The sequence below is a fragment of the Mastomys coucha genome, unplaced genomic scaffold (genome assembly GCF_008632895.1).
Source record: "Mastomys coucha isolate ucsf_1 unplaced genomic scaffold, UCSF_Mcou_1 pScaffold23, whole genome shotgun sequence".
Classification (NCBI taxonomy): Eukaryota; Metazoa; Chordata; class Mammalia; order Rodentia; family Muridae; genus Mastomys; species Mastomys coucha.
The window spans coordinates 81553135-81572183 of NW_022196906.1; the positions used below are offsets into that span (position 1 = coordinate 81553135).

Below are 19049 nucleotides of genomic sequence, written 5' to 3' on the forward strand. Positions count from 1 at the left end.
TACAGCCTGTTTGCCTCTTATGGGAGAGATTAATTACACTAGAAAAGCTAGCCTTAGTCATTAGCACTTTACGTGAAACCTCTGTGCTGATAACATTTACTATTCTTTTCATAGACTCATTGTAGTCAACAGCCTATCTTGATTTTCTTTCCAACTGAGTTGTTATTAGAGTTATCCACAAAGCAGTTCTGGTAGGAGCTCCCCAAACAAGTATCTCTACACTGTCCTAAATGAGATTCTTCAGAGAAGGAATCCCTTAACCATCAAGGTCTTGTCTAGACACACATTAGATCATATGACATGTAGATAAAGAAAATATCTAATAAAAAGATTAACAACCTTAAAAAAAAAGAAAGAAAACTTAGTGCAGGAGCTATACCACATCATAGGGTCACTGTTAAAAAATGGGATTTTACACCTCGTTACAACTATAGTGATGCAAAGAAGTCAAATTGAGGAGCTTTATATGAGGATTTGGGGAACTTGGCTCAGGGCTATAGCTACTTTAAAATGTTTTGGCCCATGGGACAGCAGCATCTTTCAGAGTATTGAGACTCTGATTGACTTCAAGACCACAAAGGAAACATGTAGCTGGCTGGATTCTATGGCCATCAAGGTACTTTATATACTATAAGACAGATGAGGTTGGAGAAACTGCATTTGTATTGCAGGGAGGTCTCACTTGCACACATATAAAAAGCAAAAATTCCAGTAAAAAATTATACAATTCATCATATACATTCAAGCTAGAGTTGAGCTGGAAGCCTCCTCCCTGCTTTCTAGCTTCAGAGTGCCAGAAGTGTTATGTAGGCTGCTGAGGGAGAAAGGCAACGGGTTTTCCCTAGCAGTGAGCTCTGTGAACTACAAGCTTCAACCTGCCAGCAAATAGTATTATCACTGTGATAGGGATAATCAACCTCTCCCTGACTGGATTAGGTCCACAGAAGGGACACCACACCTGGTGCTGTAAAGCTGGCCCAAAACCGCATATGCCATAGGCCTAGGAAGAAAATTGCTACCTATTTAGCTAAGTAGACATAAAATCAAAGTGCCTTCTAAATATCTGTGTTCATAATCTTACAGACAGGCTAATCTCAGCACAGACCAGAGAATCTTCCATCCATAGTGAATGGTCCATTCATAGTGAATGGTGATAAATACAGAGACACTTGGCTACCCAAGATCATGAGTGTAAGTGACAGATGAGGGATTAGCCCTAAAGAAGTCATTTTTATTACACCTTGTAAGGCTCAGGGAACCCTGTGGAGGGGAGAACAGAAGAAATTTAAGAACAAGGGGAGTGAAATTCCATTCTTTAATTGACATAACCCATGTAATATGAACTCACAGCCACTACAGTTACTTGGTTTGGATCTACATAACATAGGTCTTCTCAACAGATATTCATGGGTAGGGGATGGAGGTAAGGGAGGGGCCTATGGGACCCTATCCCTTGCTACTGAAGTATAGGTTTCTGATTGAGTCTGGGCAAGAGGGAGCCACTATCTTGAGTTGTGTGCACACTGGTGAACCCACCAGGCTCCAGTGGATTGTTCCAGTGCAAAGACTACACAGATGACTATGATCCAATCCAGAAAGACACAAAACAAGTGCAAAGTCTGTCTCATGTTAACCACTATGTCTACAATACCTGGAAAGTGTTTGGTTGCTTATAGACTGCCCCCCCAAATTGTTTTGGGGCACTGAATAGATGTTCAACTATAAGAAAGAGACGGGGCAGCTAAGTTGACTGACCTGTGTGAACAGGGCACAGACTGCACAATGGGGCTTGAATCCCAGGGTTGCCTGCCTTCTCTCTTACCTCCTCTGCTCACTTCTTACTCTGTAGGATTGTCAGTGTGGAGAAAGTGGGTTACCATCTTGTGCTGCTTAGATATTTACTCCTCAGTTAGCAGAGAGAGATATGGGAAAGCAGAAGAACTTTAATTTAGAACATTAATTTTCTTTTAGTCTCTTCAATTTTTTCTAGTCCTTAGCATTTTGAAATAGTATATTAAAAGTGATCTTACAAGTGTAAGACTGATTTTTGTGAATTGAATTTTGGTGGTAATGATGAACTTTTTTTTTTTTTTTTTAATAATCTCAGGGCTAAGCCATGAAGTTCAAGAAAATTTTTCTGGTAAGTACCAAAAACCAGAAACAAATTATGCATATATAGATATAGATGTATAGATACACACATATACATTCATAGGAAAAAAGAAGAAAGAAATCCAGGCCTTTATCTTATTTTTCTTACATATATTTATTTTCATGTCATAAAATCCATTAATTTTAAAGTACATGCTGGTTTCTATGTTTTCCTATTTTCTTTTTCCTTGATCTTCTTATCTCTTTACTTTTTTTCCTTTTTCTCTCCCTTAAAAGTATTCCTGTCTCCTTTCTGTGATTCCTCTCTGCCCTGCTCCTCACATACAGCTCATAGGCACACAGACAGGAACACTTTTCATAGAATCATACAGTCAAGTAGATGCTGGGTTCACAGTGTAGAAGGATAGACGGCGAGCTACTGAGCAAGAGTACAGTTTGTGTTACAACTTCAAAAGCATGTTCACCTTATCTGACTTAAATTAGGGCCTAGACGTCCATGTTTACTATTGGCCGCACATGTAGAGCTGTTCTAGTCACTGAGAAAGGAAGAAGAGCATCTACAAGGCTTTCCGTGAGCAAGGATTCCCGTGGACTCTCATGTGCTTCCTAGGTGCTGATTCTTCGGAATCTGTTCTTATATTTTTAGGCTCAGTGTTGTACTAAATTTACATATATAGACTTCTGAGCTTTAACTAAAAATATGAAAAGAGAATACCAAATACAAATTTGGTTTTGTGGGTCCATTCAGTGTGACATGTTTCAAGCTGTTGGCTAGATCTCTGTCCATGACTGTATCTGTGCCCCTTTGAAAGCCACACATACAATATCTGGCCTTGATAAGTTGGTTTGAAAGAGGCCCATATGAATCTAAAATAAACTGATTTAACATCAGATAAAATAAAAACCAATTTTACTAAGTGAACAAAATCTTATTTTTTATTATCAGCATCATCATGTAATAGCACCATACAGTGTGACTGTATGAAAAAGGTTAGTTTTAAAATAAAATCTCATATTTAATATTAGTGAAACAAATGGAATTTCTCTTTATTTCAGTACGGGTTATTGAAAATGTTGGAAAAATAGAGATTGTCCTACAAAAGAAAGAAAATGTTTCTTGGAAATGTCTTGGTGATCCCCTGGAAAAACATGATTCCTTTATCCCAAAGAAAGATACAGGTACGCAGTGCTCTTGTTCCTCGCGCTTCCTGTTAAAGGTGTTTGTGTGTTCGTTTGGTGTGTGTGTGGCTGGCCTGCATGTGGCAGTCAGGGGACAGTTTGCAGAAGCTAGTTCTTTTCTGCCATTAAGTCCTAGGGATCAAATGCAGGTTATCAGGTTTGGCTGCAAGTGCCTTTAACCACTGAGCTGCCCCACTAGCCTATCTTTAAAAAATAACGGATGAGATTCCAGTGGTTTCTTTTTTTCCCCTCCGTGACCTGTCTGTCTTACAGTCTTGCTTGTCCTTTGTTTTTTTATGTTTCATAGCAGATGCTGTCTTTGATATTTCTGATTCTCAAGTGACTGCTCATGTTTCAGCTGATTAACAGCTGTACATGAAGGGTTGGGCTTGTTGCCAGTGTATTCCCTGTATAGTTGAGTGTTTTCTCTAAGGAGAAGTCTGATGCCAAGATTTGAGAGCCTCTAGAGGGAACAGTATTCTCTCTCACACAGTCTTTTGGAAGCTTTGTATGCAAAGAAAGCCGCAGTTCTCTAAATGTGACTTAGCCTCATCCTTCTCTTTCCCCTATTTTTGTTTTTCATTGTTTTGTTTTTTATTTCTTTTCTTTCTCTAGAATACTATTTATTCTAGTTATACTGTAATGACTGCTAACAATATGGCTTAAGATCAGAAATTTGTTTTATCTTAGTTGTGGGATTTTTAAGTCCATCCACAGAATTGGCAGGATTAGACACTTCTGAGGCCTCTCTCCTTGGCCTGAGTGGCCATCCTTGTGTCTGTGTGTATCTTAGCTTTTCTCTTCTTCAAAGGACAGCACTCTTTCTGGAAAGGGACACCTATTGCCCTCACTTTAACTTAAGTACTTTTAAAAGACTCTGTCTCCAAATGCAATTACCTTACAAATAGTGAGTGTTATACTTCCATTGCTCTAAGTGAGAGGACACAGTTTGGTCTAGAGTATGCCCGACTCATAGACCCTGTGTAGCTTCTCTAGAAAGCTAGAGTAAGCAGTTTTATTCAAATTAGAGAGGGCCCCTTGCATGGTTGTGCTAAGTCGAGAGCTTAAGTGAATTGGCAGAGATTTAAATCTCTTAAACACACTTAGCTGGAAACTTTCCATTCTGTCTTGACTCTAATGCTAGAGGTGACAGATTCTGCTAGCCTCGAGGTATTAAAGGGAGTTTTCTATTTTAAAAAGTGCCAGTCTGGGGGCGGGGGAAGGCTGGAGAGATGGCTCAGTAGTTAGGAGCACTGAGTGCTCTTCCAGAGGTCCTGAGTTCAATTCCTAGCAACCACATAGTGACTCACAACCATCTTTAATGGGATCCAATGCCCTCTTCTGGTATGTTTGAAGAAACCTACAGTGTATTCATATATATAAAATAAATAAGTAAATTAAAAAAAAAAAGTGCCAGTTTGTTACTGCTTAGATTTCTGGCTTAGGATTCCACTTTCTCAGATCTGCTTGGTCAGTCATCTGCTTGCCTCAGGGGTTCCCATCATTTATTATTTTTATCTCTCCTATTTTATACTTGTGGATTTTTGCCATAAACAATCAAGCATACATGTATATAGCCTATTGCAGCCGTTCTGTAAGTTCAGATGGCAGCTCCTTGTATTCAGCTAACCATCTTTTAATATTTGAAGGTATTGCAAGCTATAGAAAGCCAAATTAATTTTTCTCCTCTAATGGTTCAATACAGAATACTTCTCTGATCATTAAAAATATGTAGGGAATTCTCCCCACCAACCACTTACCTAGTAAGACCAACTGGGTATCCTGTAGTCTAGATCAATTCTGATACTAAGTGAAGTTCGTGCAGGCCCCACAATTTAAGGGCTCCATCCCTTAAACCCTCCCAGACTTCAGGCCCCACTGTAGATCCCAGGTTCTGTACCTTTAACAAACTGACATCAGAGTTTTCATTACCTCACCTTAGATTTAGAAAAAAAAAAGTGCCAAAGCAATTCACAGAGTTCAGTCAAGCATTTATATTCAGGCATTTTAAAGGTTACAGAGGCTTGCAAGAAGAGGTGTGGAGCTTCTATGCCATCCATCTATAGCTCTGGCCCCCTTCTGTAGGCACTGATATGTGCCCAGCATTCTTTTTAGGCTTTCTAAGTTCTGTCTTAGGGGATTCCTGTAGAGACTTCATTACATAAGCATGATGTACTATGTCACTGGCCATTGTTGATCAGTTCAACATTCAGGCCCCCATCCAGAGTCAGTAGAGACTCTATTAAGAGTCTCCTCTTTGGAACAGAAGATTCTATCTCCCAGGACATTCCAAGAGATTTGGAGTTCTGTTTCAGACATACCTATCACTAGGAAATTATAAAGACTTCCAGAACTAGAGTTGAAGTCCAACTTCTTAGGGTTCTTCTTATGGCTGTAGGGGTTCTGTGTCAGAAACTGGAGGCAAAGGCCAGTGTCTTTTCATTATTATTATTATTCCTCAATTATAAATATACATTTTGAGGAATTTGCATGTATCAGACATTCTGATTTTGAATGATGTCATGTGTCGAAGGCTGATTTCGCCACCATGCTATGAAATGGAAGCAGAAATTATATTGCAAGGAAGGAACGAGAACATTTACAAGAATAACAAACTCTTATGAAGAAATAAGCCAACAAGGGTAAGTTATGTAGCCCAAACACAACACATTTTAAGGGAGCCTCAAGTGAACAGATGGATGAATTTGATCTTAAATGACTACCTGAAGAGGGTAGACTTAAGTATTTTGACAGCAGGATCCATAGCTTTCACAAAAGCAACAATTTCGGAGGACTTTTGATGGAGAACTGTACATCATCACTGGCTGTTCTATACCAGCTATTTTACAGGTTATAGAAGAAACAAAAGGTGAACAATATTTGGGGATATTTAAACCAATTGATTGCCATAGCAGGAGGTGTGATGTAAGCCTTGTGGTATAAGGTAGGAAGAGAACATGACATGCCGACATGGCCTGATCCAGCAAACCAGCAGAGACTAGGACTCAGTCACTGCGAGTGAAAAGAGCTACCAGGAGGATGAAGCCTATTGCCCAGGATTATATGGCTACCTAGTGATTGAAAAGACCTAGCCAGCCAGATACAAGCCTAGTCAAAATCAGTGATATGAAAATCAAGGCTGGCCTCTGGAGATGAATGACTGTCATCGAACTTTTTTCCCTGTAATTTTCTGAGGCATTCTGTGAGCTCTTTTATCCCTGCTATAAGTTTCTTTTAGTCCCAAGCCACCATTAAAAAAAGAAAGCTTGAATTTTAAAAAAGGAAGAAAGGAAGAGGGGGTGGGAGGAAGGGAAAGAGAGGAAAATCAAGTAGGAAAGCTTCAGCCATGTTCTTGCATGACACTGCAGCCGGATGAGGTGCATAGTAGATTTACTGCTTTGTAGATAGCTCAATGTTTAGGTGGCCATTTTCTTTGACATGAGCAAAGACAATTTCTGCTTCTGCCTTTCCTTTCCTTAACTCATGATCTAAACTGTAGTGGAGCTGAATTCTTATCTTACCAGTGTATTATTGACTTGCTGTCAGTCTGCCTTGCATTGACAAGGCAGCCACTATGTGGTTCCTAGGTTTTTGTTATGTATTAATTCAAATTATTGACTTTCTAAGATTAGTATGTTTCTTAGGTAAAAGAATTTTAGTCTAAAATCAATCCTGTAAGTTAAAACTCCATAGTACAATGTATTCTCATGTCAAATCTTTATGGCCATCAAAGATGCAGATGTAGTCAAACACATGAATCAGAGAAGGAAGAGTATTCCATTGTTTACCTTTAATCCAATGCAGTTGTTAATAGTTTCAATTGTGTGGTACTTCTGATTGCATTTTCTTTCTTTCTTTTTTTTTATTTATTATTTATTTATTACAAGTACACTGTAGCTGTCTTCAGATGCACCAGAAGAGGCTGTCAGATCCCATTATGGGTGGTTGTGAGCCACCATGTGGTTGCTGGGATTTGAACTCATGACCTTTGGAAGAGCAATCGGTGCTCTTGCCCACTGAGCCATCTCACCAGCACATCTGATTGCATTTTCATCCCCTGAATGAAGATTATGAATGAATGGTTGTTTGTGCGTTTGTGTGTGTGTATATATATATATGCATATATATGATATATATATGATATATATGTATAATATACATATCATATATATTATATGAGTATATACATGGATACATTAATAATTTTATTTATGTAACTTCAAGTTTTATTTGCTTTTTTCTATAATAAAGATCAGTCAATAAACAACCCATAAAATTGGTATTAAGCAAAAATATTTTTTAACCATGTCATAATTTTGATATGTCAACATCAGTGTGAGCCTTTAGATTAACCTATGCATGTGTGCACAAACGCACATACTTTAAATTCAGGTTGAACTCTATGAAATTGTTGATATTTTCATTTGGATATATGCTGATATTTTCATATAGTTCATATAGTTTCACCAGGGCTTCTTAATGGCTGGCACACGTGTGTACCATGGAGTGTACACCTGTGAAGATGCTTGCTAGAACATGGTGAGCAGTCATTTCTCTTGGCCCTGGACCCTTCCCCAGCCCTTGCCTAATCATCCATGTTTTCCTACCACCTTGAAAAATATTCATACTTACTAGAAATGAGTAAATTCTGTGACACATTTCCCCGTGTTTTACTGTCTAAGTTATCTGCTCAGCTTAGCTGGTAAAAGCTATTCTTGGCAAGGTAACTTGGATATGCTTTTGTGTCTTGCTAGCCTGTTTCCCTTTCTATGAGAATTGCCTGAATATGAAATCTGCACAATACAAACTGATGAGGCAATGTGTAAGTTAGAAATCCCTACTATGTTACAGTATGAAACAAGAGTTTAAACAGTTAGGACTGAAAGAACATAAGCACTTTACTTTAGTACAGTGGTGTTGCCATGGAGGACATAGAAGGACTCAGATTCGTGACAGTCTTGTTACAGAGTTCTGCTTCTGAGGTTCTCTTAAATTGAGCCTTCAAGAAAGCTTCCCCACCTCCCACCCCCGTGGCTTATGGCCAGTATTTAAATATAAAGCCATAACTGAAGGAATTGTTCTCATCCATCCATTTGCAGTAGTAAAACATTTTAGTAGGCTTTAGGAGTATTTAAGACTGGGTTTGTCACTGCCATTTAGAAAAACAGACAGGTATTTTTTTTTAAACAATAGTGGAATGAATTTAAATAATGCTAATTAAATCATATATGAAATTTTCATTCTTGAATATCTGTTTTCATCAGATATTATCCCAATTTTATCCCTGTTTTATCCCGATGTGTTAATTGGTAATTGCCTGTAACACTTGTCATTCTCTGTGCTTAAAGATGCATTGTGATTAGATTCCTATTATTTGTGAGAAATTTGATATAATGTACAGACACTATACTACTATAAGAAATTAAATGAAAAATTTTCAAAATTAGTGGAAAAGCTGAATAATTAACAGCAGAGTATATTCAGTAATTTAATTTTTGTTAAAGTGTATATAAAGACTTCAACCTTTGTTTCTTCAGTATGCAATAACATGCTAATAACCTCATGAATAAGTTATTTTATCCATTTCCAAATTCTAATAAGCTTTTATGACATGTGAATAGTTTGTTCTCATATATTCAGGACACTGTGTCCTGCAGTCAGGCTCACTTCTCATTGGTCACTTCCTTAGACACAGACTAGGAGGTGAAGCTGGCCAGACTACTGTTATAGAACAGGACAAGTTCTAACAGGAGTGTCTTGTGCTGCATGCTGTAGGATATGGGTGTTTGGGGCATGGGCATGTTTAGGTATTTCTCTACATATATTTTTAAATAGTTTGTGTTAATATATTTTGAGTTATTTTCTATAAACTTTATCTTTAAATATGTAACAATTGGAAGTCCTACATTGGTTCAGGAAGTTCTTATTAGGAATGAATGATCAAAGATTATAAATTAGAAGATGAGAAAGTTTTAGGTAACTGGACAAAGAATGCTTCAGGACAGTGTGATCAGAGTAGGATGAAGTCACAGATCCGAGGACAATCTGTAAAGCTGTACCTTGTGACACCTGGGAAGACACTAAGAGCCATCTGCTCTGGTCGCAAGCATCTTGCAAAGGCCTATGGAGTTGTGATAGCTAATAACTTCATGTGCCATCTCATGTCTCCTATCTTTGCCAGCTACCTTGTGACTTTAGGCAAACTTTTAAACTTACATTGGGCTCTGTTCCAACCAAGGAAAATAAGATTGACCTAACGGATTAAAAGTTTGTTAAGGTAGGAAGCTGGCCTTGACTGAGATAGTGCACACCCTAAGTACAAAGTTGCTTCTGTTTGTCCTCTATTGAAGACTCACTGGTGTTTTCTGTTTTAGCTTTGTGAAATCCTATTTTTAAGAATGAAAAAACTAACTGATTTTCAATGTTAGACAAAAAAAATCTTTATCTTATTTTTAGTACTTTAGTGTTACCTTGAGTATGCCAGCATTATATGTATTTTGTAAAAAGAAGTTAGATACTTGGAACAGAAGCTTTTTCTTAAATCATCATCTATTATGAGAAACGTTGGTGCCCCACAGATACAGTTTGTACTGGTCGCTCTGCACTGCATCTCACTGCTCCACAGCTCCACTCTCTTCATCCTGTCTGCTTGGACCCACAGGACTACTGCAAGATGAAGTCTTAATTTCTTTCTTTCTTTTTTTTTCCTTCTGTTTTTTCTGGACAGGGTCTCTCTGTGTAGCCCTGGCTGTCCTGAAACTCACTCTGTAGACCAGGCTGGCCTCGAACTCAGAAATCTGCCTGCCTCTGCCTCCCAAGTGCTGGGATTAAGGGAGTGCACCACCACTGCCTGGCCTTAATTTTTTTTTTTAAATTGTAGGAGCTATATTGAAGAAGTTCGTGTGAAACTGTGCCTGCTATTTGTAGGTTAAATGGGGAAATTATCTCAGAAGGGTTGAATGGCAAGAACACTGTATCTATGCTGTTCACGTGGAAGTATTAAGTCACGGTAACCCACATTCCCTAGTGGGTTCTATACAGTTGAAGAAAGGAATACTTACTATAGCAAATCCATATGGCCAGTGTAGAAACTGCAAGTCGAAGATTAATAGTTTTCATCAAACACTGTGTCCCTTAGGCCTGGGCAAGAAAGGAGTTCCTCACTTGGGGAGCCTATAGGGCTGTCTTCCATTTAGTCATACCATCCCTGCATAGCAAGAGTGTGCAAGGCTAAGATGTGGGTACCTGGACTTTGCTTTCTGTTCTTTAACACCATTCTTCCAGGATCTGAAACCTCAAAATTGCCTGCCCAATCATCCCAAATCCAATTGTATTCAAAGAGTGCCCAGGACTGTTGATGGAAGAACTTGGATGAGCTTGAACATACAGGTTCATGCACACATCTCTGTGTACTACTTGGTGACAGGTGAAGATGAAGAAAGAAAAGATGGCAGACTTGGGCTATAGACCTCAGCTATCTCACTGTGTCATGCTCTGAGGAGCTAAAGAATGCTGAGCTGGAGCCCACTAGACTTTATAAAGTCATGTGTTTTTAAGATGCAATACAGAACTATTAGATGTGACAGTGTTTGTCTGATGTGTAGTTTTTGACCATTTAGACATACAGCATCTGAGCCTTTGGTTGTATTCTCTATTTGGGGTCCAAGAAAGGTCTAGAGCAGTGGCTCTCAACCTTCTTATAGTGTTATGACCCTTTAATACAACTCCTTATGTTGTGGTGGCCCCAACCATAAAATTACTTTCTTTGCTACTTTATAACTAATTTCACTGCCATTATGAATTTTAGTCTAAATAACTGTGTTTTCTGATCAAAGGGGTTGATACCCATAGGTTGAGAGCCACTGGTCTAGAGAAAGGGATAAAGAGACAGTTTGAACTTTCATTTCACCAGTTAGTGAGCTCTGTCATTTGAACCTGTCATTAGTCCAGAACTAGTTAGGCCTTCCAGGATAACTTTACAGTGATATTCAGAGCTGTAAACCAGACCCAAGCATATTCCCTGGTGCTACAGTGCAGAGATGATACACATGCATACCTCCTGAGTTACCATGGTAACAAGTAGAAAGATTGGATGGCAGGGTCTTTGAGAGCCACAGGAAAATGAGAACTTGATTTAATTGTGGCCAAAATTATTTCTGAAAGTTGTATACGAATTATAGTTTTCTATTAACCATTGATTGTTGGCTTGGGTGGCTTTCACTTCCTATGATCTGGAGTAAATCTTTCCATACCAAGTTAAATACTATTAGATGAGAGAGAGAGAAAAGAATAATCAGGATGAATATGTGAATAGTATTTTCTGAAAGAGGAGATAAACGATCAGTCTTTAGAGGTAAACTATAGTCAAAAGAGAATTTATAAATGACAGTGCTTTTAGAATTCCTATAACAAGTCTTTAATGGTAATTGTTTTGTGCAGTATAAAGTATTTTAGAAGCATGATTATTATTTTCAGTATTTATAGAAATACTTGATTTCTTTTACTAAAATCAGTATATACCATGAACCTATTGCCTACAGCTGTCAGTTCATAAAAAGTTTTTTTTAAACAATTTAGATGGTTAAGATGTTTTATTATTCATGTGCATGAACAATTCATATATACAAGTGTAGACATAATACACATTTTTCTTTCTTTTATCAGAGTGTGTTGCTAAGCCAGTTTAACAGTGATAATATTGTTAAATTCAGGAGGTATGCTTTCAAAACTTTTTCACTGGAAAAGAAAAAACTTTAGAATGTTTATCAAATATTTTTCATATGTAGAATTAATACCATTGTAAATATAAAGCCTAAAATAGAGTTGCTTAAAAAGTAAGTTTAAGAAGAAATTGGATGTTAGTATCTTGAGACATGTTTTCTTAAACAGGTATAAAGAAGTAATGCTCATTTTATTAAGTTATAATACTATTAATTCTTTTTACAAATTATAGATGTGTTTATATGTTTATAAAATATCTTAGAAAATGAAATAGGAAGTAGCCTTGTAAAATTAATGAGTTTTAGAACTGTTAGACATTTTAGTGAAGTTGAAGTTGTAAAAGAGCAGAGATGGACATGGGGCTTAGTGACCTTGCACTGCCTTCCAGGCTTGTACTGCAGACGGTGCCAGTTAATTTCCAGGGAAGATGTAACTCATGATACGAGGCTTTTCTGTCTGATGCTGCCTCCAAGTACTCACCTTCAGGTGCCAGTTGGGCAACACGTTTACCTCAAGCTCAGTGTCACAGGTAAGGGAAATGGAGGCCTGGGTGGGGTTGGGGAGTTACTGGCCTTTCTGGGCACCTGGCTTTAATGTCAGGAACTTCTGGGTTTGTGAATGTGAGCGAATGTTGGACTCTGTCTATGCTGCTGAGCACGTGGAGCAGCTTGCCCCCGGTGGAATGGAGGGAATTTCACAGAGTACGCTAGAAATAGACATGTGTCATTGGTGTCTCCTAGGGGCTGCCTCCATTTGTGAGATTGAACCAATACAATTCAGAACAAGTGGGTAACGGTACTTAGTTTCCTTATGTATGCTACTAGTACATGGTGCTCAAAACTATGTTTTTTGCTGTGGGAGTGCATTTTCCCCATTATTTCATCCTAAATTTCATTTACTTGTTTAAATTGCCCCCTTTCTTACTGATAGTCACTGTTTTCTTGGCCTCTTGAAGCTGCAGAATCCTTACCTCAGCCTGTGTTGCAGTGATCCATCTTGTAGACCCCTTTTTGGTATAGGTGGTGTTCTGTCATGGCACTGTTAGTTATTTCTCTTCGTCTTCACTGATACCAGATCATTGTGCATGAGCTGCTGTTTTCCTTAGCATAGTTTTTAACCAATGAGTTTTAGGTTCCCTATGAGCTAATTAGAACCATGTATAAAAATTTGGTCTTCCAAATATTTGGTGACCTTTTTCCTCTGGAGTCTAGTAAATCTGTATCATATACTTAAAAGATAATACATCCCATGAGATAATAGGATTATTGTTCCCTTCATTCAGCTGCCAAAATAATAATTTTAGAACATTAAAACAATTAAAAATATATAAAATTAAAGATGAGACGTCTTCTTTCTTTCTCTAGTGATTGCATTGGTAACCACTTACTGTTGGCAAATATGTGGTTTATAATTGGAATTTTCTGTCTTTATTATTACATTTCCATGGAAAACTTTTGAAGTCACTTTATTGTAGCCCATTACAAACCTCATACACTTATCTAGATTCATTGTTATAGACCGTACTTAATAAATAATAAAAAAACTATATAATGGTTAACCAATTGGTTTGTTAAAATTATAGCCTTGAGATATATGTAAATGTAAGTAAAACATGGATATGGAACATCTCATTAGAGGTGTACGTACATTAGTTTTGTGCACACACTGATAGCATCCTAAAATTTTTATTTTTATCTTCATTAAGAGCTTTTAAATGTTGTACTTTTCTTTGTTTTGATCTTTTTTCCAGGTGCAGAAATAGTAAAGCCATATACACCTGTGTCTGACTCCTTACTCTCAGATTTTAAAGAACCAGTTCTTTCCCCAAATAAATACATCTACTTTTTGATCAAAATCTATCCTGCTGGACTCTTCACACCCGAGCTTGATCGTCTTCAGATTGGTTAGTAATGTTGCGTTTGTAGCCTTGTTTGTGCTATAGATTGGATAGAGACCGTCTGCTGTCCCTATGTGGGAGTCTGTTAAGTATATCAACAGTGAAAGTCCTCCTGTCTTTGTCTTGTGCTTCATGTCCTCCATCTTTATAATTTGCATCATCTCTGCTCATCTCTGCCCCTCTCTAGAGACTTGTTCATTCCCTGTCAGCCACATTTGATGTCATCTTTCCTCCCATCCCCTGAAAGCAAGCCTTCATCCTTTCTGTTTTGCCCTCTAACTAATCTCTCACACATGGCTCTAACTCGTGTCTTTCTCTTCATCTGCATTTTCCAGTAACTTCTCCATGCTCCTCTGAAGATAGACTGACTTTTGTTGCTCCCTCGTTTTGAAGCCGCTGGCAGATGTGCTCAAGCTGTGCTGAGTACTTCCCCCACAGGGCTTACAGGACCTGTACAGCCCTTACAGGGCTCTCTAGCTTCTGTGCTCCTTGAAACCCCAGTTTGTTGTCCTCATTCTTAGGTTCCTATCAGAGCCTCATCTAGAATGCCTGTCAGCCCTTCCTTTGCTACATTCCTCCCTGTAAAGACTCAGTGAATGGCACTTCAGTTATGAAGCCCCCTTCTCCTCTGAATCACTTAGTGACAGCTACTCATGCTCTGTGATAAGGGTTGTAAGCCCGCAGCTTGTTTGTAAGACTGGCACTTACAGGTAGAAGCTGTCTTGTTTGCCTTATATCCAGGACGTAGCATGACAGTTGCACTTATTAGGCTATCTGGAACCGGACCTTGAGACACTGAGTAACACAGTATAATGTCTCTGAAGATTCCAAAACTTTCCTTCTTGTTTCTTATCCTTTCTCTGTGTTTTCTCATTTTCTCCATCTCATTTTGATTTTTTTTTCTCTTTTAATGGCTGAAATGTCCTTCCTCTATCTGCATCAACATCAGCTCAGACTGGAGCAACAGGATGGCCTCTCACTGAAGTCTTTTTGTAACTTCTGAAAGTTGACTTAGAAATCCACCTATACTATGATTGTCTCTTAAACTACCATTACTATCCTGTGGTGGAAAACATAAGAAATTATAAGTACCCAAACCTATTAAAATACAGTATTGAAATAAGTTCAAAATAATGAACAGATTTGGTTTTTTATTTTTCAAGTTGACTTGGAGATTTCCGAGTGTAGCCCTGGTGGCAGTGTTTTTATGAGAGGGTCGTATACTGTCTGTCAGCCAGTCACCATAGAAACTGGGCACTCATTTTACAACTGCTGTTTTCCTAGCAATTAAACTCATAATGGCTCATCTTGTTTCAGTTGCTCTGTCTTTTCAAATATTGCTAGAGAAGTTTAAGTTTAAGTTTCCCACTGTAAGGCTTTAGAATACATTCGTTTCGAATTTCTCTCCTGCTAAGCTTGACCTGTGGTTACTAACCAGTGTGTAAATAGCAAATATCTATCTCTACCTACCTTTTATTAACTACTCATTAATCTGACATAGTTGGGTATCTGATGACTGCCTCTGCGACTCCTCTCCTAGTGTAGAGACAGATGTGGCAGTCACAGGTCCACCCTGTTCCTCCCAGTGATCTGTCCCTGTTTCCCTTCTAGGTTTCTTGTTTCATTTGTTTTCTGATTTTGTTTATTTTGTTTATTTCTGTAGGAGATTTTATTTCTGTAAGCGGTCCTGAGGGCAATTTTAAAGTATCCAAACTCCAGGACGTAGAAGATCTCTTTTTATTGGCAGCCGGAACAGGCTTCACACCAATGGTTACCATATTGAATTATGCTTTGTCTCATATGTCCAGTCTCAGGTATGTTCCCTTGTTTCTGGTTACTGTTATTTGGGAGGTATTGAGTGCTGGATTGAGGGCCTTGCTCGTGCTGCCTGATTGGTCATCTGCCCTTCTACCTCCTCCTCCTCGCTCACTCAGAATTTAGGGCTTCACTCTCATTTCAGGGTTTCATAATTCACATTACCTAAAAGCATTCACCAGGTTCATTTGGAACATTTCCACTGGTGCATATTTTAAATGTAATAGTGACTTATATAATATGAACTTTCCTGTTTTTTTTTTCCTTTTAAGGAAGGTGAAGTTGATGTTCTTCAATAAAACAGAGGACGATATAATTTGGAGATGTCAGCTAGAGAAATTGGCATTAAAAGAAAAAAGGTATTGCACCTGTTAACTCAAATGTAAGTGTTTGTCCATAATGTAGCAAGGAGAGCAGAAGCGCAGTTGAATGCTGTGGCATTTCTCAGGACCTCTAGCAAGCCCTACCTGTGTGCTTTTCAGGAGAGGTGTGGCTCACATTGTTCAGCAGACTGGCTTCATGTTTAGTTGATTGAGTTAATGCGTATTAATAGTCCTATTGCCAGTTTTCTTCTTACACTGGTATTATCAATAGAAAACAGATCTTGTCAAGATGAACTCAGGGAGAAAGTGCAGCACAGCAAGAGCTTACGTCATTAAAGAGAACAGCAGTGTAGCAGTCAGCTGAAAGCAGTACAAATTCACAAATACTGAGCTAGATGAGCTACCATATTTTCTAGAACATTTCTGTAGTCATCTATTTCTGAGGTTGCCAGGATTTTCTAAGTTGCATTGAATATCTGAGGTGAATACTTATGTTTTATATAGTCTCATCAAAATAAAATTTCCAGTCCTTGAAAAATCTGAACACTCTCAGATGCCGCCGTCCCTAAGGGCTCGCACATGGGTCCTGGACTGTCAGTAATAAAAGGGCTCTTTGCTCTGCTCTCTGTTACTTCCCACATCCTGTCTCCTTCAATGGGTGGCTCATAAGGCTGTGACCTGAGCATACTGTTCTTAACCTGGCTAAAGTCTCCACTTGGGCATATTTATTCTACTGAGGCAGCTAAGATGAGTTCAAGAAATACAGGTGGCCTAGTTCCAAGCTTTCGCACTGGAAAGAAAGCATTGACCAGGAGTAGTGTAGAACACCTAGTTCCCATGTCCTCAGCTTTAATGATTCAATGAGTGAGAGCCCCTGTGGTTGTTGCAGGGGACTCATCCATAATTCTGGTTCCAGGGTATCCAATCTCCTCTTCTGACCTTCACAGGCACCAGACATGCACGTGATAGATAGATACACACAGGCAAAACACTCAGTTATGGAAAATAAAAATAAATCTTAAATTTTTTTAATTAAAAAAAGGCTTATCACTTGAACTCTTCTTTAAAAATTGCTTACCTTCATGGGTCAGCGTCTTTATATTCAGGTCAAGCAGTGACGCTTATCCTGCTTGCTTCCCTAAACAGCTGGGAGGTTTGGGGAAGACCATGTAAATGCTTTGGGAACTGGGAAGCTGTCGCTGGGGTGTGTAGAATGGGTTATAGGCCCTCCAAAGGAGAGAATGGTTTGTCTTCTTAGAGCTCCTTTTTCACAAACATTTAAAAGATTTTAAGCAGACAGGGGTAGGTGTAGTGATAATTTTGGATTTTTGGTGTCTTTAAAACAGAAATATAAGAATATGGTTTCATTTTAATCCCAAGTATGAGATATGGGGCTGCTTCAGATTGTCCAGAGCAGCTGACTATGATTTACCTCTTGCTCTAGTAGGGGTGTGATTTTGCCTTCTGCAATTGTATGATATTTGGAATTCTGGGGATTTTTCAGAGGGCAGATAACTGCTAAGGCTCTGAAGGTGGGGTGGGTTTTTGATTGTGGTTTCTTAAGTAGTTGTGCTTAAAGAAGAAACAAGAAGAAGTTAGATATCCTGATGGTGAAAATAAAACTTGTCCCAAGGGAACTCAATGCCCCAATTCAGCAGGAAATAGTCTAATGATAAGGTCACCGCATTTCCAACCCCTGACTTTATTCAGGGACTCTTTCCTTTCCTCTCTATCCTTTTTTCTCTCTTTTCTAGTGTTAAGGGGTTAAATGGGTTGAAGAAAAAGAACCCACAAAGTAGCAAAAGACTGGCAACAGGTAGGCGTTAAAATTACTCAATAAATGTTTATAGTAAATTTTGGCAGAAGTATTAAATTCCTTAAAGTGAAATTTTATAAAATTTAAGAGGTTTATTTCAGTGATTAGACACTAACTTAGTCTGCTAATAGGAGTTAATTTTGATCAACTGTTATGAAGGAACATTGTACCTGTGCACATGAAGTGATTGGGTTATTGGTTGCTTAGACTACAGTACTGAGGATTTGGGTTTTTTCCTGCCATACCTGCTCAGCAGCTGAGTGATCCTCACACTTTGCTCAGCACAGTGCTGGTGTGGCCAGTGTGCTGTGTTGACCACCTCTGTCCCTCTTCTGCCTGTCTGCACCTCTTGCCCAAGGTGCTTATTTCTCCAAGTCTTCTTTGCCTCTATCTCATCTCCCTTTCCCTCTCCCTTGCCCTCCCCCTCTCCCCCTCTCCCCCTCCTTTGCCCTCCCCTTCCTTCTCCCCCCTCTCAGTGGGGGGTCTGGAAAAAAAAAGAGAACAACAGTAGGCAAGTAACAGAAGTAAATTAGCTGATTACTGTATAGAACCGAAATCCAAGTTGAATTGTAACTGTTTCTGCTGTAGCATGGCTCCGCCCTCCCCATCAGTAGCAGAATGCAGTGGCTCTGGGTGTTCTGTTCTTGCTTCAATAGTGTGATATCAGAAGTGGGCCAGTCCTGATGGTAGGCAGGTTAGTTTCTGGGCACCACTTTGGAATGTGTTTATAGTACAAATATTTCTTTCCCTTTTAAAGCACTCATCCTTGATGTCAATACTCTTCTTTAGAATAGTTGTTCTTAACATGTGGATCTTGACTGCTTTGGGAGTCAAATGACCCTTTCACAAGTGATCACCTAAAACCATCCTGCATAACAGATATTTACATTATGGTTCATAACAGTAGCAAAATTACAGTTATGAAGTAGCAATAAAAATAATTTTATGGTTGGGGGATCACTACAACTTGAGGAACTGAATTAAAGGGTCACAGCATTAGGAAGATTGAAAACACCACTTTAGATAGCAGAGTGAGCGATACATTCTCTCTATGAGTACCACTTGGTGCGATTTTTTTTTCCTTATATTATGAAGTTAGTACATGCTTACATAGAAAGTGTAGCAGACAGCCGGGCGGTGGTGGCGCACGCCTTTAATCCCAGCACTTGGGAGGCAGAGGCAGGCG

General features: G+C 38.7%; 1 protein-coding gene across 1 annotated transcript in view; it reads left to right on the plus strand.

The window, feature by feature from the left end:
• LOC116072081 (cytochrome b5 reductase 4) overlaps positions 1–19049 on the plus strand; it is a 63528-nt gene that overhangs the window by 35926 nt on the left and 8553 nt on the right. The window contains exons 9-14 of the mRNA XM_031343319.1: positions 2108–2140; positions 3169–3291; positions 12401–12541; positions 13763–13915; positions 15573–15723; positions 15997–16083. Coding sequence (XP_031199179.1) covers positions 2108–2140; positions 3169–3291; positions 12401–12541; positions 13763–13915; positions 15573–15723; positions 15997–16083 — 688 coding nt within the window. The remainder of the gene's footprint in view (positions 1–2107; positions 2141–3168; positions 3292–12400; positions 12542–13762; positions 13916–15572; positions 15724–15996; positions 16084–19049) is intronic.